The following is a 22,608-nucleotide window of genomic DNA, read 5'->3' on the forward strand; positions in this document are numbered from 1 at the left end:
GCTCTGGTCGTTTGTGGAGTAACAAAGGGAATATGAAAAAAAAAATGTTCGGGCCTGCCCTGGATTCAAGTTTATCATTCCTACACTTGATTTAAACGCCTAAATTTAATCCATTTTACAAATAGGCATGGGTCCTTAGTCCAGATATGAAAGGAAATTAGATTTCAATTTAAAACAAGCTACAAACAGTGGAAAACCAGAAAACACTAAAATAAGACACTGGCTAAATAACTACAACAAAATCTCACTTCTTAAAAATCCACTAGACAAGAATGTGTGGCAGTGCAGAAAGGCAGAAGACTGAAGCACACCTTTGATCTAATTGTGTAAGAGCTTGCTAAATCAGTTACTACTGGAAAATATACTTCAGAGAGATGGCTGAAACTTCTAGAGACTGTTTCTAGGATCCTTAAGTAATTGCAGACACTTATAATACTGAACGATATCCTAGGTATAAATAATCCTTATCCATAACTTAAATCCATCTTGAGGCTCTACTAAGTAAATCTTCCTTAACTAGCATCCTTAAGTAATTGCAGACACTTATAATACTGAATGATATCCTAGGTATAAATAATCCTTATCCATAACTTAAATCCATCTTGAGGCTCTACTAAGTAAATCTTCCTTAACCTAGAGGAAGTGCCCTTTCTTTTCTTTCTTTCTTTTTTTTTTTTTTTTTGAGACGGAGTCTCGCTCTGTCGCCCAGACCGGAGTACAGTGGCGCGATCTCGGCTCACTGCAACCTCCGCCTCCTGGGTTCAAGCGATTCTCCTGCCTCAGCCTCCCGAGTAGCTGGGACTACAGGCGTGTGCCACCACGCCCAGATAATTTTTTTGTATTTTTAGTAGAGACGGGGTTTCACCGTGTTGGCCAGGATGGTCTCAATCTCTTGACCTCGTTCGTGATCTGTGTGCTGGGATTACAGGCGTGAGCCACCGCGCCCGGCCTTAAGCCCCTTTCTTTAAGGCTCAAGGGCGTATTTTCACACTGCAGTGCATCACAACTGTTTTCATTCTTCCAGTGTTCCTTTCTTCTGGTCTCCAGCCACCCAACCTAGCCTGCTAGGTACTTCTGATTAATTACACGTAAGATTTATCCAAGCCATCCCCTCCGTTTCTACCAACTGGACTTCATTCTCGTTAGTTCCTGCTAGAAAGCACCTCCTACCTGAAATCTCCCCTCATCAATGCCCTCCATGATCAGCCTTTGACTTTGGAATCTCTTAATATATTCCTCAGATCATTAGAGGTTTTCTGAGTCATCATCTGAGATTTTTCATTAAATTGTGGAGTTTGAGCAGCCAGTCCCGAGCTGTCGGACTCAGTGCCAAACAGAAGTCCTAGTTAAAGACACAAGAACAAGAAGATGGTTTAGCTGCGGCTCGAAGGGCTGGTGAGCGCGACCACAGGGCAGCTTGCGGACGGTTCTTTCGGACAGGACAAGGGCGAGGGAAACGGGAGGATGGTGACGCACCTGAGCGCCTCCACTAGACGAAAGAAGACCACCTAAGGCTTCGTGTAGTGCGTAGAGAAGCCAACACACACACACACTAACACACACGCAAAGACAGAGAGGGAGCGAGAGGCGCATCCCCAGGTAGCTGACAATGACACGGCCCCGATCCGGACGCGGGCTTAAAGCCCCCCGACTTCCGGAGTGCCCCCCTCCCCGGCCACCCCCGGAGATTACCGCTGGCGCATCCCTCCGCCCTGCCCGGCTCGGGCGCCCTCCCCTCCCCCCGCAGCCGCAGCTCCCCGCCCCCCGCGAACACGGCTCCCCAGTGTCCTCCAGAACGCCCGCGTGGCTGTCGGGTTTCGAACCGCAGGGCCGACTCTGGTCCTCAGCGCGCGCGCCGCCGCGTCGCCGACCAGCCTGCGGCCCCCGCATCAATCATTAACGGGGCGGCCCGGGTTGCGGCGGCCCGAGGAGGGGGATGGTACGGAACTCGAGACAGGGGACAACTCTATCCCCCGAAGCGGCCGCGAAACCCTAGCCTGGGAGGCCCCCGCCCTTCCTCGGTGCGCCCGTCCCTCCCTCCTCGCCTCGGCTCGCACATCCCCGCCTCCCGCCCCGGGGGCGGCGGCGGAGGCACCCGCACCGCGCGATGCCCAGTCACCACCGCCGCCGCGCTGCCGCCGCAGTCAGCCGCGCCGCCGCCGCTGCCGCAGCGCGGGCGGCCGCGCGCCGGTAGCAGGGGCTTGGCGAGGAAGCCGCTGAGCCTTGCGCGCTCCGCGCTCCTGGCGGTCGCAGCGCTGCCTATTAATTGATTCTCTTATTGATTTAATTTTTAGGAGCGGCTGCTCGGAGGCACGGGTCTTCTCCTAAACCTGCAGCGACGCCCCCGGCGTGGGCACAAAGGCTCCGACGGCGGCCGGCGGGGGCTGCCCAGCGCCCGGGAGCCGGCGCCAGAGGTCGCCTGCGCGCGCCCTAGCCGAGCCCCGGGCACCATGCCGCGGCGCCTGCAGCCCCGGGGCGCGGGCACAAAAGGCCCTCCGGCCCCGGCCCCGGCCCCGGCAGCTTCGGGGGCCGCCCGGAACTCCCTCTCTGCAGCCTCCCGGGACCCCCCAGCGTCTGCCAAGCCGCTGCTGCGCTGGGACGAGGTGCCCGACGACTTCGTTGAGTGCTTCATCCTGTCGGGCTACCGGCGTCTGCCGTGCACGGCCCAAGAGTGCCTAGCCTCGGTGCTGAAGCCTACCAACGAGACGCTCAACTTCTGGACGCACTTCATCCCGCTGCTGCTGTTCCTGAGCAAGTTCTGCCGTCTGTTCTTCCTGAGCGGCGGCGACGTGCCCTTCCACCACCCGTGGCTGCTACCGCTGTGGTGCTACGCGTCGGGAGTGCTGCTGACCTTCGCCATGAGCTGCACGGCGCACGTGTTCAGCTGCCTGTCGCTGCGCCTCCGCGCCGCCTTCTTCTACCTGGACTACGCGTCCATCAGCTACTACGGCTTCGGCAGCACGGTGGCCTACTACTACTACCTGTTGCCAGGCCTCAGCTTGCTGGATGCCAGAGTCATGACTCCATACTTGCAGCAGCGCCTGGGCTGGCACGTGGACTGTACGCGCCTTATCGCCGCCTACCGCGCCCTGGTGCTGCCTGTGGCCTTCGTGCTGGCGGTGGCTTGCACTGTCGCCTGCTGCAAGAGCCGTACCGACTGGTGTACCTACCCGTTCGCGCTGCGCACCTTCGTCTTCGTCATGCCGCTCAGCATGGCCTGCCCCATTATGCTCGAGAGCTGGCTCTTCGACCTGCGTGGGGAGAACCCCACACTCTTCGTGCACTTCTACCGCCGCTACTTCTGGCTAGTGGTGGCCGCCTTCTTCAACGTGAGCAAGATCCCCGAGCGCATCCAGCCGGGTCTCTTCGACATCATCGGCCACAGCCACCAGCTCTTCCACATCTTCACCTTCCTCAGCATCTACGACCAGGTGTACTACGTAGAAGAGGGCCTGCGCCAGTTCCTCCAGGCGCCGCCTGCCGCACCCACTTTCTCGGGTACTGTGGGCTACATGCTGCTGCTGGTGGTCTGCCTGGGGCTGGTCATCAGGAAGTTCCTAAACAGCTCCGAATTCTGCAGTAAAAAGTGAGCCTCCGCCGTGGAGGAGACTACTGGTTCGCCCATCTGTTTGGAGTTTCTGTTGTTGCTATTGTTGGTTTGTTTTCAAGTTTCGTTGTGTTTTCTTCTTTGCTCAAGGAAGGTGCTGCAAAACTATAGGGAAAAAGTTCACTGCTACAAAGGGATCCCAACCCACTGGAGGCTTTGAAGGAGGGAGGTTGGCGGGGGTGGTCAAGCGGGAGGGAGATAGTCACTTGTTCTTGCCCCTGGAAAAAATTCAGGTGATGTCTTTGACATCCAGGGATTTCTCAAAGGCAGTGAGTAAAATCCCAAATGAAGCCCTAAAGAGTTTGCTTTTCTAATCATCTGTGCCATTGGTAATAAGGAGTAGCCCCTATGAGGTCAGGTACACAGTAAAGAGGGTAAATAGAATCCTTGGGAACTTCTGTTTCGGTCTGAGGAATGCCTGGATTTGTCAAAAGAATGGAGCTTTCTAGGAAACAGGCACAAAGACGCAAACCCAGGGCTTAACCTGCTAGAAAATGCATGGAATGTGAACACAAGTTAATTATTTCAAAATGTTTTTCAGATGTTATTTAAATAGTAATATATACATTGATTTTTCATAATTTATCAAAGTCTGTGATATGCACTGAATTTTCTTTGTCACATAGTTTTGAATTTCACAGCCTTCTGCATTGCATACACTTGAACTGGACATCAGGGGAAGCTGCTTGAGAGTTCTCAACTACTTTCTTAAACAGTGTTTTCTGAAGGCCTGTGTCATGATACAACTGTGAATTCTACCTTAGGGACTCTGGTTAAACTATTGGTGAGGAGCGAGGAGCTCGAGTGGTTTGTATAGACCCCAGATTTTTGTTTAATGTATTCCACAAAACCCATCCTGGTTTTTGTTTTGTTTTTAATCTTTTTCTTTCCTTCTCTACTTATTTAAATTGCCACTGGAATAAATGTGCCTTTTGAAGCAAAGTCCAAATGACTGGTCCTCAAACACAGTTTCTTACGTGGGGAGAGTAGTAAGAATAAGCTTTTCTTACCTGACTGCAAATCAAGGTTTCATGGTCCATCCAGGAGGGCAGAAGATGGTGTTGGTTTCAAGTTTTTGGTAGGATTGGAAGTAGCTTATAGGAGCATGCAGAGCATTTGGGTTCCCAACAAGGACAAAGAGCCAACCCGCTAATGTAGATGTGTTCCTAATGCAGCCATGGGAGAAGTTCTAGACTGATGCCATCCATCCTTGCTTAAAATTAAAAATATAATATCCAAGAATAAACGAGGCAGTTTTATTATGAAAGGCAGGAGCACATTATTGTCACTGAAAATTTTGAGTTAAATAACATTACACTTGCCTAGTTAAATGCTGAAGTTTGATTTGGGTCCAGACTATGGAAATGATTGGCAGTCACCCTAAATCCTTGAAACATTCGTTAACATGTCGCTGAGATCCCTTCTAACAAACAGATTAGCCAATGTTATTTAGACATTTCTTACAAATGCTAACCTGTAATTGAGATGGCCACTCTAGATTAACAGAAACCACTGAGATGACTTGTTTAAATACTTATCACACTTCCCGGTAGGTCATTTTGTTAGAAGCCAAGTAAGTCATTGAATGGGAGTTTTGTTTTGTTTTGTTTTGTTTTGAGACGTGTGCGTTTATTGGCTCAGCAGGAGGAGTGGGTGGTCCTGATACCCAGCCAGCTGTACTTCACTGGCTTGTAGGTGATGGAGAGCTTGCCCAGGTAGTGGTGGATCATCTTGGGCTTGATCTCCACCGCCTGGCTGAAGGTCTTGGGCAGGATGATCATGTCCCACAGGTGCATCTTGATTTTATGATATAACTTAGATCATGCATATGAGGTAGATGAACACTTACTCAGCACTGGTAGGCTGGCGCTTCTGAAACAATTGCTGGTTTTGTTTATGCTTTTAATCACTTCTCTGTAAACAGAGAAGCTCAGCACAATTCCCTGGAGGAACCGGTATCCTTGTGTGTGTTACTTTGCACATAGAAGTTAAATTTATATATGTCTATATTTAATTTAGAATCTCTTATTGAGATTGTAAATATACTTTGCACAGTTGTTGATGAGTGTCAGTGTCTCATCCTTTGTGAAGTGCAAGGAGATTCCTGTTAGGTTACAGAGGCTAATTTGTACTTACCACAGATATTATTCCTCAGCTGTAACTTAATTCAGTACATGCATTCAAGGACAACTGTGGAAGTCAGGATATTTCCACATGCAAATTTATTTGCATGTCGTTGTTTTTCCTGGAGCCCCAAAGAACATTGGTTTGGAAGCTAGAGAAACAGGGTGAAGCGTATTATGTAGTTTCTTTGTAAAATGGGACCTCAATTTCAGAAGGAACTTTCAGGAGGAAGACTTCTAGCAAGGATTAATGAGTTTGAGAACAATAACTAAAACACCAAATTTGTCATTTTAATTTTTTTGTTGTTCTTCCAGGTCCACAGACAGAATTCTCTTCTTGTCCTGTGTCTTTGACCTTAAGGAGAGGCCACTTAAGGATAAAATTATACTCATATCATTTTTCAGGTGATTATGCTGCATGAGTACAGTGAGATGACACACTTTTTGCCATGCAGGTTTCAGCACACAGTATGTCCCAGAGAGAATGAGGATTCACTTTCCTCTTCGCTTTGCCTTTTCCTTCGTCCACTGTTCTTTCCCACTCCATCTTTAATCTTGTAGACCACATATAATAATGACAAGAGGATATTCTGGTTGAAAACTGGTTTGGCTTCACTTCATGTTTGCAAATAGGAACCATATACACTAGTCAAAGCCGGGGATGATTTGTCAAACTATACAGTTTATTTGCTAAATTTGCTAAATTTCTTGATGTTTTAGAAGCAAGTGTTTACTTTGAATCTCCCCATTTGCATGGAACTATCCAGATTTATTACATATTTCAAGGTAATGTGGCAATTAGAACAATATATATTTTAAAATATTTTTCACACTTTCCATTTTGCCACATTAAAATTCAGTTTTACTTTATTGTGTTCAGCTGTTTGAAATGTAGGACAAATTATAAATAAGGATGCACTCCATTATCTATGTACAACCTATTTTGGCAGTCAAATTTTGAAGCATATTATGTAATATGTTTCATTTTTACTTGTTAGTCATGACCTGGATGACATCTCAAGGAGCAGCGCCATAGAGTCATGCCTGGAAAATGAAGGTGTTTGACTTCAGTGCCTGTCACCCCGTGGGTTGGTCTCTGGGGCTGACTCAGACTGATTTCGTTGGCTAATGGGGTTCCTTTCTTCCCTGCCGTTCTTGTAGCTCAGGTGAAGAAGATGACCTTCCCAGAGAGAGGAAATGAGTTCCTCAGTCATGTCATGACTGGCTTGTAAAAATAAATGTGAACTTTTCCACTAGCCATACACTTTCTATAAATAGCCCAGGGAGAAAGTATGGGGCTACAGAGCTGGACAGAGTGGCCTTCATATGTTTCCATTCATAAATCCAGCTTGTAAGTGCTTGCAGTCAAAAAACAATTTAGCCTAATTTATAGTGATGCTTCATAGGAATCATTTCTAAAAATGCAAAATTTTGGGACAGAGGTGATTTATATCATTTTTTCCTGATTTGGTGCCAACTCTGAGGACTAACAGCAATAATAAACAGGAATTTTTACCTTTAAATCTCTTCATAACTTTAATTAATCTGCACAAAGCTATAATAGGAGACAGGTATGGTGGGAGTTATCTCCATTTCAAGGCTTTATAGTTGGTCCAAGGTGACAGGATTAAGTTTTCAAGCTGGCATTAGGATGCGGAGACCATTGTGTGCTCAACTGTGTTTACTAGTTTGCATGGCTATGATGCCTGGCCAAGCACACAGACACGAATTGGAAAAACAGATATAGATACAGTCCCTTAATTGACTAACTTTAAAATTGAGCAAAGTAAGGTATGGCTGTCTTTGAAATTAGATCAAAATATCTCAAATAAAATGTTATCAGCCACTTAAAATGGTTGTTACCATCTTGTTCTTCAACTGTTGAAGTTTACCTCTGCTGACTTCACTCTGTCAGCATTCTCTGAGCTGTTCATTCATGCACTCGTATCATACCTTTCATGATCTTTGAGCACCTACTGTGTGTAAGACATTGGGCAAGGACCCGTCCGTATTATTACAGCCATTACCCTTTTGTCTTCTGGTGGAAGAGAGAAGCCCCAGAAAGTCTCTCTGGCCAGGAACCAAACTCTGACCTTGGCTGTAGGTAGAATGCTGTAAGTCCCTGAGTTTGGGTCTCTTCTTTTGCTAGCGTAAGTGCAATCCATAGAATCTTATTTCTGTTTACATGCTGACTTCCTCAGCAATCAATCTCTTTCTTTTTTCTTTTTCTGTATGCTCCTAGGCCTGTTGTTAAAAATAACTTGAAAATGTAATGTACAATCCAGATGAGGGAACAGTCAGCATATGTACAGAATTGAAAAACTTATCACTTATATTATGAAAACACTAATAATGATAACTACTGGAAGATTGATAGTATTCATACTATTATGAAGAGTGGATCATCCAAAGTGCCTAAATTGTGATGTCTTTAAGTGTCTGAATTTTATAGTGTAATAAAACCAACCAACCACGTACATAAGAAGGTAAATGGTTAGATCTCCAAAATTATCTGAGATTAACTAATGCTCTCTAGCCTTTTAGCATCTTTGTGTTGTAACTTATGAAACATGTCTTAGAAAACATTAATCTGCAGGAAATCATTAAAAAGTGTCAGATGTAAAAAAGATAGGAAGAACGCATGGGAAGGGGAGAACAAAGAGGATTAGAGTCAAACAGTCAGAATGGGGCAGCAAGTTCAACGGTGCAGTTAGCCTGAGTTACATTTTGTCCTTAGGAAAGCATGTGAACTCCCAGGGTGTTAGCGTTCGAGTAGACAGGCAAGGAATTCTGTTTGTCAGCTTAACCACATCTTGTAGCATTTGACCTAAGCACGAGTGTCCAGGTATATTTTGAGTGGTACATTTATCTCCTGGCTTAAAGTCCTTAATTTGTTTCCGTAAAATTACGACAGAGGCAAAAAGGCATTACGGGATAGCATCAGCCAATTGTACATCACCTTTTGAATCATTTTCTTGAAGGATTGCCAATATTCTCTGACATATATCACCTGACAAAAAGCGAACAAGCCTAGACAGACTGAAAAAGGAAGCATTCAGTGGTTGAAGCTGAGCACTACTGTATTCTTTTGTGAGAGGCCACACGTTTTCTTATTGAAGATTTGGCTTCTTCAATATTGTGAATAATTATTTCTTAATTGTGAAAATGGATGTCAGTTCTTCATAGTCACCCTTCCAAAAGCTAATACAAATTTCTGTTGTTGTCATTTAAAAAAGGATAACTGTATTGCATTTCTGGTTTGCAGATTTCTAACCAGTTTGTGGGCATTTTTGTTCTAGAATGGCTTCTTAAGAATCTGTGAGCAAGCTGCAGAATTAGAGTGTTTATTTATAGGTCAGGGGCCAAGAATGCTCATTTAGCTGTTAATTGTGGCAGGATGTGACTTTTGAAAGTTCTGAACATATACCTATATGCAACAGTATGCACACTTATTTGCTATTTAGCTCAATGGAAAAACAGCCTGTTCTTTGAGCTTTTGAGAATGTTTCCCAATGTATTGTGCTTCTAAATGTAATGCACTCGCTTTAATGCTTTTGTTCTCAATCAGTCTCTGGAAGCTATTCCAAACATGGCATTTCTCAAGGAAAATTTCTTGAATGTGCAAAATTATTCTCCAATGTGTAAAAGTGACAGGCCACCTTTCCCTCATGCCTTATACCTCCACCCAAAATACGCAATAAGCACTCAAGGCAGAATGGGGGGTCTTCAGGTGGCCATGTGGCCATGCTGTAAAGATGGCACTGCTTCTCCCAGTTTGCCATGATATTGGAAGGACACTGTGTAAATAAACTCTTGTTTCTAGATAAAGCATGGGGACACAATTTCACTTCTTCTTAGTTCCATCTCTAGTTGGAAAGCATAATCTGTTTTTAATATGCTGGATGCAAAAAATAAAATTCATGGGAAAATTTTTTTAAAAAGTATTTTAATTTTATATCTGTAAAGTTTCTAGTAGACATTTGTTTGTAAAAACAGGCCTTAGCACATAGGTGAGAACCAGAGCTTTTTGGAAAGACTCATCTTTATCCGGGGAGTTTAATCACCTTGAGCTCTTACCCAAATGATAAAGACCTAGTAGGTCTTTAAAAATGTAAATAATGTATAGTTTAAAGAAGGATACAAATCATTTTTTAAAAAAGAAGAAAACACATGAGATAGGTTTTAGGTGTGTCTCATGGCTAAATTTAAAAGTCTTTTTAAAAATTCTGGTTAGAAACTTTATTAAATTCCCTCTTCCAGCAAAACCTAGCACAGAAGGTCTACTTTTCGAACAGGCTGGTTTTCTTTTCTGGAGGCTATGAACAAAATTATTCTAGCCAATCAGCTGAGTACCAAGGCAATAAAGAGGTGAGGAACCTTTCACTTTGATGAGTTTATAAGCATGGTGAATAACATAGCCAATAAAATGTATAGCCCTGGAACTCTGTCCCTTGTTTCTTCAGAATAGAAAGAAGAATAAGCCCCATGCCATCACTATATGGACTAGGAAAAGGCTTTCTGTGTTTCAGGGCTGGGGGAGGATTCTGTGGCTGCTTTTTTTTTTTTTTTTTTTTTAAATTTGTATAGACCATGTGGTCGCTCTGAGCTCTCTTCATTTCAGCCGTCTCCCAGGCCATTTTCACTACCCTTGAAACTTCACTTTCCACATACCCAGCTTGAAGAGAAAAGATTTCTAAAAGGATTCCATGTGTATTTAGGCCTTCTCCAACCATCTGCCTTATGAGGTTCACCCATTTCCAAACTAAGGTTTTAAATACGGTGACTGTATTCTTGGATTTGCAAGAAGGTACAACCAGCAGGTCCCCTTTTGCAGTAAAGGGCATTATACTTGAAGGGCCATACTCATTTTTTCCTCAGGTCAGAGGCAGAGGGAGGAGTTAACAGTGATCAAATAGAGACCTTCATGTGTCTGTTTTTTGTTTTTGTTTTTAAGTTCATTTAAGGGTGATGACGGAGAAAGAAGGGAGTAAAAATGATGCGCGCATAAATAAATTTTTCCCATTACTTGCCAGATTCATTCTTTTTAGGCTACCCTTACTCCAGTCCTTACCTACATCCTAAAGAACTGTATTTAGCTAGCAAGAGAGGCATTCTCAGGATATGTGAGCTTCCAGGCACGGACTAACATGTGGTTTCAAATCAATAGTGTATTCTAACAGAAAAGCATTACTTTATCTTAATTCTCCATTATGTGATAAAATAATCTATAGAAATACGTATCACTTTGGCCAGTTCTGTGCATGTAGCTGAAAAAAAAAATGTGACACATTTCTGTTGTATGATTTGCTATGATTTTGGTTTCCTGAGACATTTGTTCCCTATAGTCTTGAATATGAAATTCTGTGTAAATAATGTAACTATGCATTTTTGCTGAAAAACAAATGTATGAAATAATAAATTATTTGTAAGCACAGTGTTTAGGATCGTAACCATCTGTGCATGTCCAACAGTTATCTTTCAGCAACAGGGTATTCCTAAATTAACAGTAAAATATTCATAACACTAATAAACACGATAAGAAAAAACATTACCCTTTTCATAAAATTCAGCAGGCAGAAGGCAAGAGTATAAGTTTATCCTGAAGAAGCGCCCTTAGTATATTACTTTTTTATAATATTAGATAAATTAAAAAGAAAATTCATGTGTTACTTTGAAGCCATATCTTCTAAGAAAATACTTGTATAACCCAGGTTATGAAATGTTTTCTTCCACCTTTCTGTTTTTCAAAAGCATGTAGGGTCCATGGGCTTCTGTGCAACACATCTTGTCCGAGAACCTTGGTGATGTGTGTGAACTTACAGTATCTCTGTCCCAAAAAAACCCCAGCAAGGGAGATCCAACTTCAACTCTTAAACTCTGTGGTGATGGCTACGTCTTTAAATCATGTTGATTATTGTTTCAGAGGTTTTTGGTTATCAGGAACAGAAAACTCTCAGGAAGGAAGAAAAGGTTTATAGGAGGAACACTGGGGAGTGCACATAGCTGACCACCCAGGCCTCAGGAAGGAAGGGAGCAGGCAGTGCTAGAGATTCTGGTGAGAAACTCCTGCCTCTCCAGGGCTCTGCCACCAGATTAACTAGCTTCAGGGCACTGCCACCCGATGAGCCATGGTCAGCTTTTTCCTGGCCTTGTTGTGTCTGTCCCCAATTCAAATTCCTGGAAAAGAGTATCAGATTGGCCTACCTGAGGTCACATGGACTCCTCTAGCGACAAGGTATGGGTGCCTGTGATTTGAGCCCTTTCCAGAACCACATGGAGGGTGGAGGTTAATTCCCACAGGAAGGGATGACGGGCAGACAAAAACAACAGCTGTCTACTTCATCCAACCCATTGGCTGTCTGGTCCACAGGCATTCCACTATAATCCCCACTCCTGAGGAGTGTGTGGACAAAGATCATGGGAGACTGGCGGTTTGAGCCATGTGCACCACGTAAAGTGCTTTCCACGCCAAGTGTCTTACCAGTGTGGGGTCCCTGTTAAAGCTCCGGAGCGTGTGGAGAAGGAGGGAAGAAAACCATGCTAACAGCCCAAAACAATAGCAAGCACAGCCCAGCCCTTGGCTGGCTAGCACACACTCTCCTTTTTTATATACGCTTTTCTTAATGTAATACAACTTATCTGTACCATCGAAGCACTCTTGTCCCCTTTCCCAAAGACAACCCAAAGCTGCCTTCACTTAGAACAGCAGCAAACTTCCAGCACTCAGGTTCTCCATGTGAATGAAGGGAATTCCCTTTATTCAGGTCAGGATGTGGCTAAATAAGACATTCAGCCACCCCCAATTCACTGTAGAAAGGTGGAGAATTGGCTAGCTGAGAGATAAACTCCCACCCCGAATAGCATACCATTTCTAGTGGCGTACTGTGCCACCAGTATATGGCAGCCATCACCTCCTGTGGCCTAGGATGGACAAGGCCTCCACAAGCTGGTAGTGGAATGAGTTCTTCAGGTTCTGTGTGCTGGGAGGATCTCTGTCTACCTTGCTCCAGGGCCACTCCTAAGAGGGCCACTCCATCTGGGCTGTCTAGTATCTCTTGAACCTGTGCCAAATATCTGCTTGTTTGCTTTTAGATTCACATTCCCATACTTCCCTTCATCTGCTCTGCATTGGAGCTGATTCTTAGCTCTCTTGCCCTCTGGCTTTTTGTTAGGTCCTGCCAAGGGGACAAATGGTGGGAGATTGGATTGGAACAAAAAGCAGCAGAAGGCAGGTATTTTTTCCTGTCCCTCCCGACTCTTCTTGTTTTTTCCTGGAATCCTCAGCCCTGGCTACTACTAGCAGTCACAGTGTAATCCTGAGGGAAGACAAGATAAGAAGAAAGCCAGAACATAGAGTGGGGCCAAAGAAAGTATTTCACAAAGGAAGCCTTGATCAAACTGTGCTTGAGGCCCACACACCTTTGGACTTTTCCATGTGAGCCAATACATTTCCTTCATTTCACAATTGAATTTAAGTTATATTTATGCCTTGTAATCAGAAGTATCTTAACAGATCCATAAAATTTGCTAACTTCTCAGCCATATATAATAGGAGTTGCACAGCTCCCATCCCACCATGACTGAGCCAGTCCCACATTTTAGAATCTACCTATTAGACATTTGTGATACTTCATTTTTTAAGTACAGATATGCTGTGTTAGGACTCAAAGCTACCCAGTGACCCCGATGTGATGCCTGAACTGCTCTCTCCCATTCTTTATTGCAGATATTTCAGATATCTGACCCTACCACTCCCACCCTCTCCTCAACTCTCTGATCTTACCACTTCCCACCTTTTCAAGAACCACACTCTATCCATTACACATTGTTCTCCTGTATGTTCGTCAACTACTTCTACTCAATAGGATTCCTCCTACAAGAATTTAAAAATGTACTACTAGTCTCTCCCACCTTCTAAAATGAGAAAGTCACCCTCTCCCCACTATGTCACACTCTAACAACAACCCCCCCCCTTCTTTTTCACAGCCAGGCTTTTTTGAAAGAGTGGTGCACACCGCCTTTGTTTTTGTACCTCCCACTCACTCCTTTACCCACTGCATTCTGGCTTCATTAAGCTCACTAGAATGATTCTTCTAAGATTTCCATCGGCCTCCTTGTTGATGGATAGACATTTCTGAGATCCTCTTTCCCATTCTGTTCTCTTTGAAACACGCTTCCTTTTGCCTCTGTGACTTTTGTACTACTCTTTTACAATCTCCTCTACTGATTTTCATGCCTAACATCAATTTTCTCAAAGAGTGAGCACAAAGCATCTATACCGGTATAGTTGAAGGACTTTGGTCAGTGGCTTCCTGGTTCTGCCACTTTCTGTCAGCTTTCCTGCTCAATTTAGAGACATTCTAATTCTTGTTCAGAAAACCTTGAGTCTACTCCTGTAATTCTTCTAGTGAGTTTGTAAGCCAACCAATGCCTACTAATAAATCCCCTTTAGCACCAACTAGCTTGAATAGATTTTGTTGTCTGCAATTGACCCCAAACTGATATATCAGGTAAGCAGAAAAGGATGGTGATCAGGAATGCTCTTTATTCCCCAAATCAATCATTGGCAAGTAGTCTACTGGGCCTTGAATTTTTTATCTTTAATTTTCCTTGGCAAAACAAAGCAGGTTCTGAATCAGACAGCTACTTCAGAGAGTTTGGTTCTATTTCAAAGCAAAAAAAGAAACACTAGGAAAATCGTTACCTAGGAATTTTTTTTCCATAATGTTTACTTAAAATGGGTAAAGGGAGACACAGTATGGATACTTAGAATACATGTCAAGTGAAAAAGTCTGAAATAAATCCAGGCTGGGTTCAGTGGTTCATGCCTGTAATCCCAGCACTTTGGGAGGCCAAGCAGGCGGTTAGCTTGAGGCTAGGAGTTTGACACCAGCCTGGGCAACATAGCAAGACCCCATCTTTATAAAAAATTAAAAAATAAAAATAAATAAAATAAATCCTATGAACAATAAGTGGTATTCTCATGTATCAATGTCATCTATATAACGTTCATATAAAAATTCAACCCCTAATAACCAAAAATTCACTAAAGAATATTCAGAATTCTGGCCGGGCGTGGTGGCTCACTCCCAGCACTTTGGGAGGCCGAGGCAGGTGGATCACAAGGTCAGGAGATTGAGACCATCCTGGCTAACACGGTGAAACCCCGTCTCTACTAAAAATACAAAAAACTAGCCAGGCGTTGTGGCGGGTGCCTGTAGTCCCAGCTACTCGGGAGGCTGAGGCAGGAGAATGGCGTGAACCCAGGAGGCGGAGCTTGCAGTGAGCTGAGATTGCGCGACTGCACTCCAGCCAGGGTGACAGAGCCAGACTCCATCTCAAAAAAAAAAAAAAAAAAAAAAGAATATTCAGAATTCTAACATTGGGTGAGAATCCTGTAAGTGTTTGATCTAAAAAATTAACTGTGGTCCTCCATTCCAGTGGGGAATGGCCAGAGTGAGTCAGGATCTCAGCGCTGCTTGGTTTCCTCTTTCCCCGGACAAAGGTTTTTATCCCTGTAACGCATTCCTCTGCTTCTGCTAGCAGTGCCCTGAATTTCCTTTGAGGAATAATCCCTCCTACTGAAGCTTGGTGGGACTGCAATCCAAGGTAGCCCTGCAAGCCCAGAGTTTCTCTCAATTCTTTATTCTCCATGACTTGCCTGCACAGGTCTTCATAAAATTCTCTGAGCTACCCCATAGCTTTTCAATACATTATTTCTTTATTTTTTGTTCCTTTTTCCCACCTTAAGTTCATCGGAAGGTTCCAATTTCCTGTAATGAAAGAATATTGACTGAGGACTTAGAGTTTCCAGTATGGGATGTAAGGAGCTTGGAAGTTGTCACTCCATTTTAACAAGTGAAAAGTTGAACTGAAAAATCAACAACCCTTCTTGGGTCCATCAGAGACATGAAGTCACAGAGCAAACTGCTGCTCCCAAAAATTGGAGAGACAAACAGGTAGACACAGAGAATCACAATTTAACAGAGCAGGAACCCACAAGAAGAAATTTCTGCAAGAACCAGTACCAAGTTCTTTTGTTCCCTATGCATCATGACTAGTTTCCAACAAAAAATTACAAGCCTTACCAAAAGGCAAAAAACACAGTTTGAAGAAACAAAGCAAGCATGAGAACAGGCTCAGATATGACAGGGATGTTGGAATTGTCAGGTTGGGAATTTAAAATAATTATGCTAAAGGTTCTAATGGAAAAATAAACAATATGCAAGAACCAACAGATAATGTACAAAGAGATTAAAGTTCTGAGAAAGAATCAAGCATAAATGCTAGAAATCAAGAACATTGTGACAGACATGAAGAATGCTTTGATGGGCTCATTACTAGGCTAGACCCTGCTGAGTAAAGAATCGGTGAGCTTGAGGCTATGTCACTAGAAACTTCTAAAACTGAAAAGCAAAGAAAAAAAGACTAGAAAAAAATCAGAAGAGAATATTCAAGAACCGTGGGGCAATTACAAAAGGTGTAACCTACACCTAATGGGAATACAAAAAGAAGAAAGGGAGAGGGGAACAGAAGGATATTAACAAATAAACACCCACTCAAACTCTGCAGCTTGAAAGGAAATGATATTCCACATAGAGACAAGACTTTTGAATTACTTATAATTTCTTTCTCTCTTCTTTCTCAGAAGTCCACTATCAGTTTCTGACCTCCAAAACCTTTTTTCTTAAGAGCTGAAAAAATTCCTAAAAGAAATGGAAGATTTAAGGAAACTGATTAACTTTGCAATTTATAAATAAATTTTAAGCCATAGGATTAATAAGAGGTTTCACATCCTGCCTGCTCCCATAATGTCCATTCTCTCTATCTTGATCCTTTGCAGTTGTAAAAATATATGTGGAAAACTGAAAGGTGGGCAGAAGTGAACATTTATTAGTACAAAATGTAATTCTCTAAGAGCTACTTTACTACTTCAGGATGACCTGAGTGAAGCTAATGGCCTAGTTTTTACTCCAGCTCTTATTAATTCAGTGGTTGACAGCATTAGTTCATCCCTGCCTCACTATCTATCTGTTTTGAGGGTAGGATCTATAAATATCAGTTTACAGTTCTCTCTGATTCTTACTTTAGTTACACAGAAATGTCATAAAGTACAAAAGGAAACAGGTTTAAGGAAATAAATAATTCTACAGATACATGTAATAAGCCAACTATAAGAAGATCATGTCCCAGTTCTCGCCTGTTGTTATCTTTATTTTGGTTTGATTTTTTTGTTTTGATTTGATTTTTTTACTTTTGATTTTGGTGTTTTCTTTTTGCCAAGCTCCTAGAGAAAGCATCAGATATAAAAGCTAGCAGATGTGAAATCCTGCCAGAAGCCCCTCACTTTGATTTCTGGCATTACCTATGTCTTGCCAAATGTAAAGCTTGTTAATATATGGGTGCCAATTTGTCACATAAACACGTAAGGAGATCCAGGGCCAGTAGTATAAATCATGGTGCCTTGCCATGAAACCTGGCTACAATGAACTTAAAGAGAACAGCTTAAAAGGAAAAGCTGGCCGGGCGCGGTGGCTCATGCCTGTAATCCCAGCACTTTGGGAGGCCAAGGCAGGTGGATCACCTGATGTCGGGAGTTCAAGACCACCCTGATCAACATGGAGAAACCCCGTCTCTACTAAAAATACAAAAACATTAGCCAGGCATGGTGGCGCATGCCTGTAATCTCAGCTACTGAGGAGGCTGAGGCAGGAGAATCGCTTGAACCCGGGAGGCGGAGGTTGCAGTGAGCCGAGATCGCGCCATTGCACTCTAGCCTGGGCAACAAGAGCAAAACTCAGTCTCAAAAAAAAAAAAAAAAGGAAAAGCTCGGAGGTGGGGGGGGGTTCTTGGCATCAGGTGGCAACTCTACCACCTTCTCTCCATTCAACTGTTTGACAAAGTCATTTTAGTCCCCAGGCCATCATTTGCGTTATTGTGGCAGGGGAGCTGTCCTAGAAGGTTGAGTCACAGCCACACTGAGTCAGACTCAAGTATGGCGAAGATGAGGTTCTCCCCTTGTTCTTGGGCATAACAAAATTGGGCTTATCATACGAATACCAGAGTACTTTTTAAAAAAATAAACCTTTTTCTCCTGGTCCTCGCTGTCCAGTCTCGTAACTGGTTTTGACAGACATCTGCCAATCTTCAGTGTCACTTGGCTGCCACTAAAAGCGCTGGTGATTATTCACAATCTCCCGTAAGTCATCTCTAACAGGAAACAAGTGCCATCCTGAAAAATGGGACGGTGTATCTGGAACAGCTGCCCAGGTGTTCGGAGCATCTTAGGGTCCAGCCTGGTCCTTGTGTCTTGGTGCACTGTCCCCACTGTCCTTGCGGTGGACACGGAGTTGGATGACTGCCCAGGCAGGCAACCTTGTGGAGGGACAGTCTGAAGTTCCTTATAGCAGGGAGGAAAAAGCGGGACCTCCAAGGTGGGGATGGGGGATTCTGACATTCCAGTGGTCATACACACACACACACACACACACACACACACACACACACACACAAAACTCAGAAACACCCTGGTCACCGTGAGATGATCTCCAAGCTGTAAGGGTTCCCAGAAAGGACCCTTTGAGAACCATGAGAGAGAGCTGAGGGGAACTGGGCACGGGCTGTCAGGAGTGGGGACAAGCAGGAAAATGGCTCAGGCTGGACTCCCGCAGGCCGATGCAGGCTCAGATATGCAGCCCGCGGGATGTCGTGCTTTCCAGGGGCGGGAGGCGTGGCAGGGGCTGGGGCGCCTGGAAAGCCTGACTCCTGGAGCAGTCCCTGAGCTCCCCGGTCGCGTGCAGGTAGATCCGACACAGCTGGGCGCGGGCGGCAGGGTCGGCCTGGGAGTCTGCTTGGGTCTCAGGGAGAGGGCGGGGAGGCCGGCATGGCAGAGCGCTGCGGCCTCGGAGGGGCAGCCAGGCAGGCGCCGAGAGGACGCGAACTCGAGGCCTCCAGCGGCGCAGAGGAGAGGGAGTAGGCGCCGGGCTGGGCGCCTGCCCCTTCCTCCTCCTGTGGCTTCTTGTGTCTTGCATGGGCGGATCTGGACTGGGTTTGACTTCTCGCGCCGTTATTTCATCCTCTTATCACCTTAGGCAACCTACTCTGCCTCTCATCCTCCGTTTCCTCATCTGTAAAATAGAGCGGGAAGTATTTCTTACTTCATAGTGGTATTGTCAGAGGCGTTTGAACCAGAGCGACTCCATCTTGAATGGAGGAGGCTGGGCGAAAGAAGGCGGAGACCTACCGGGCTGCATTCCCGGGTGGTTAGCCATTCTAAGTCACAGGATGAGACAGGAGGTCAGCACAGGATACAGGTCATAAAGACTTTGCTGATAAAACAGGTTGTAGTAAACAAGCCAGCTAAAACCCACCAAAACCAAGGTGGCAATGGGAGTGACCTCTGGTCGTCCTCACTGCTACACTCCCACCAGTGCCATGGCAGTTTACAAATGCCATGGCAAAGTCAGGAAGTTACCCTATATGGTCTAAAAAAGGGAGGCATGAATAACGGTCCCCCCCCACGTTTAGCATACAATCAATAAATAACCATAAAAATGGGCAACCAGCAGCCCTTAGGGCTGCTCTGCCTATGGAGTAGCCATTCTTTTATTCCTCTACTTTCTTAATAAACTTGCTTTCACTTTACTGTATGGACTTGCCCTGAATTCTTTCTTGTATGAGATTCAAGAACCCTCTCTTGGGGTCTGGATCGGGACCCCTTTCCAGTAACAGTATGAGGATACAATGAATGGATGTTAAGCAATTTTGCCCCGCACCTGGCACACCATAATTGTTCAGTACATTGTAGCTAGTGTTTTTATTAGCTCAAACTCTTTAATTTTTGTAGAAACGGGGATCTCACTTTGTTACCCAGGCTGGTCTCGAACTCCTGGTCTCAAAGAATTCTCCCACCTCAGCCTCCCAAAGTGCTAGGATTACAGACAAGAACCATTGTGCCCGGCCTAGGTCAAACTCATAACACACCCAATCCATGAGGATCCGAGGGACCTGTGTGCAAGAACTGGATTAAGATTTTCTCTCTAGACCAGTGATGTCCAATAGAAATATAATGTAAACCATGTATGTATTTCTTTAATTTTCTAAAGCCACATTAAAAGTGTAAAAACAATTGGATGAATTGAATTAGTGGAATTATAGGTGTTAACCATGTTAATTTGTTTCAATCGTGAGATAGTGACAGGGTTGTAGTGCTTATACTTGGACTGAGTGCTAGAAATGTTGGTAATGAGGAATCCAGCGAAGATACTGCCTATTGTTAGGTGTTTAATTGATTTTAGTAATATGTTTTCTTTAAGCAACTATATCCAAAATATCACTTCAACATGTGACATTAGCCACATTTCAGGAGCTTCAATCTCCCCTGTGCTAGACAGCACAGCTCTAGATATCTCTTCCCTAAGATCTCTGTGATAAGAGACGGACAAGAGACAGGGAAATACGGGGTAGAAGAGAATGGTTCCCCAGCAAAGGCCCCACCCTTAAGCCTGGAGACTCTCAGCCCTAAGTAGGAACAGGCATTTCTGTTTTTGTGCCCCAAAAGTTACCTTTTGGCCCACGATGCTCCCCAGTCCTGTACCCATAGAAACCCCAAACCCCAGGCTCCAGAAGCAGACCAGCCAACAAGGAGACAGGGAGACAAGCAGACGAATGGCGTGGCAGAGAGAAAGAAGTGGAGGAACATCTGAATGCCAAGAGTTCAGCTAGGAGTGGTCAGAGAGGAGTTCGACCGCTAATGGCGAAACTCCAGAGGACGATCATCTTCCCACTCCATCCCCCTTACACCTCCCCATCCATCCTACTGAGAGCCACCTCCACCACTCAATAAAACCCTACATTCATCCTTCAAGCCTGTGTGTGACTAGATTCTTCTGGGATGCTGGGCAAGAGCTCGGGATATAGAAAGCTGTCACCCTGGCCCTTTGCCCTTGCAAAAAGGCAGAGGGTCCATTGAGCTGGTTAACACTTAAGCTGTCCATGGACAGCAAGGTTGAAAGAGCATTGTAGGATGGCCGAATAGGAACAGCTCCGGTCTCCAGCTCCCAGCCCCAGCGACACAGAAGACCGGTGATTTCTGCATTTCTGCTTGAGGTACCGGTTTCATCTCACTAGGGAGTGCCTAACAGTGGGTTCAGGACAGTCGGTGAAGCGCACTGTGCGCGAGCCGAAGCAGGGCGAGGCATTGCCACACTCGGGAAGCGCAAGGGGTCAGGGAGTTCCCTTTCCTAGTCAAAGAAACGGAAAACAGACGGCACCTGGAATATCGGGTCAGTCCCGTCCTAATACTGCGCTTTTCCAACGGGCCTGGAAAACGGCACACCGGGAGATTGTGTCCCGCACCTGGCTCGGAGGGTCTTATGCCCACAGAGTCTTGCTGATTGCTAGCACAGCAGTCTGAGATCACGCTGCAAGGCGGCAGCGAGGCTGGGGGAGGGGCGCCCGCCATTGCCCAGGCTTGCTTAGGTAAACAAAGCAGCCAGGAAGCTCGAACTGGGTGGAGCCCACCACAGCTCAAGGAGGCCCGCCTGCCTCTGTAGGCTCCACCTCTGGGGGCAGGACACAGACAAACAAAAACTCAGCAAGAACCTCCACAGCCTTAAATGTCCCTGTCTGACTGACAGCTTTTTAGAGAGTAGTGGTTCTCCCAGCACGCAGCTGGAGATCTGAGAACGGACAGACTGCCTCCTAAAGTGGGTCCCTCACCCCTGAGCAGCCTAACTGGGAGGCACCCCCCCCAGTAGGGACAGACTGACACCTCATTCAACCGGGTACTCCTCTGAGACAAAACTTTCAGAGGAACTATCAGACAGCTGAATTTGTGGTCTCACGAAAATCCGCTGTTCTGCAGCCACCGGTGCTGACACCCAGCCAAACAGGGTCTGGAGTGGACCTCTAGTAAACTCCAACAGACCTGCAGCTGAGGGTCTTGTCTGGTAGAAGGAAAATTAACAAACAGAAAGGACATCCACACCAAAAACTCATCTGTACATCACCATCATCGAAGACAAAAAGTAGACAAAACCACAAAGATGGGGAAAAAACAGACCAAAAAAACTGGAAACTCTAAAAAACAGAGCACCTCTCCTCCTCCAAAGGAACGCAGTTCCTCACCAGCAACGGAACAAAGCTGGATGGAGGATGACTTTGATGAGTTGAGAGAAGAAGGCTTCAGACGATCAAACTACTCTCAGCTACGAGAGGAAATTCAAAACAATAGCAAAGAAGTTAAAAACTTTGAAAAAAAATTAGAAGAATGGATAACTAGAATAACCAATGGAGAGAAGGGCTTAAAGGAGATGATGGAGCTGAAAGCCAAGTTTCGAGAACTACGCGAAGAATGCAGAAGCCTCAGTAGCAGATGCGATCAACTGGAAGAAAGGGTATCGCTGATAGAAGATGAAATGAATGAAATGAAGAGAGAAGGGAAGTTTAGAGAAAAAAGAATAAAAAGAAATGAACAAAGCCTCCAAGAAATTTGGGACTATGTGAAAAGACCAAACCTACGTCTGATTGGTGTACCTGAAAATGACGGGGAGAATGGAACCAAGTTGGAAAACACTCTGCAAGATATTATCCAGGAGAACTTCCCCAATCTAGCAAGGCAGGCCAGCATTCAGATTCAGGAAATACAGAGAACGCCACAAAGATACTCCTCGAGAAGGGCAACTCCAAGACACATAATTGTCAGATTCACCAAAGTTGAAATGAAGGAAAAAATGTTAAGGGCAGCCAGAGAGAAAGGTCGGGTTACCCACAAAGGGAAGCCCACCAGACTAACAGCTGATCTCTCAGCAGAAACTCTACAAGACAGAAGAGAGTGGGGGCTGATATTCAACATTCTTAAAGAAAAGAATTTTCAAC

General features: G+C 44.8%; 1 protein-coding gene across 1 annotated transcript; it reads left to right on the forward strand.

Moving 5' to 3' along the window:
• Window positions 1-1,782: 1,782 nt before the first annotated feature.
• Window positions 1,783-17,141, forward strand: PAQR9 (progestin and adipoQ receptor family member 9). The gene is made up of 4 exons (XM_055295154.2): window positions 1,783-1,939; window positions 2,295-3,586; window positions 12,903-12,962; window positions 15,482-17,141. Exons 1-4 carry the CDS (start codon window positions 1,937-1,939, stop codon window positions 15,507-15,509), a joined length of 1,383 nt encoding a protein of 460 aa, XP_055151129.1. The 5' UTR covers window positions 1,783-1,936; the 3' UTR covers window positions 15,510-17,141.
• Window positions 17,142-22,608: the final 5,467 nt, after the last annotated feature.

The sequence above is a fragment of the Symphalangus syndactylus genome, chromosome 10 (assembly GCF_028878055.3).
Source record: "Symphalangus syndactylus isolate Jambi chromosome 10, NHGRI_mSymSyn1-v2.1_pri, whole genome shotgun sequence".
Taxonomy (NCBI): Eukaryota; Metazoa; Chordata; class Mammalia; order Primates; family Hylobatidae; genus Symphalangus; species Symphalangus syndactylus.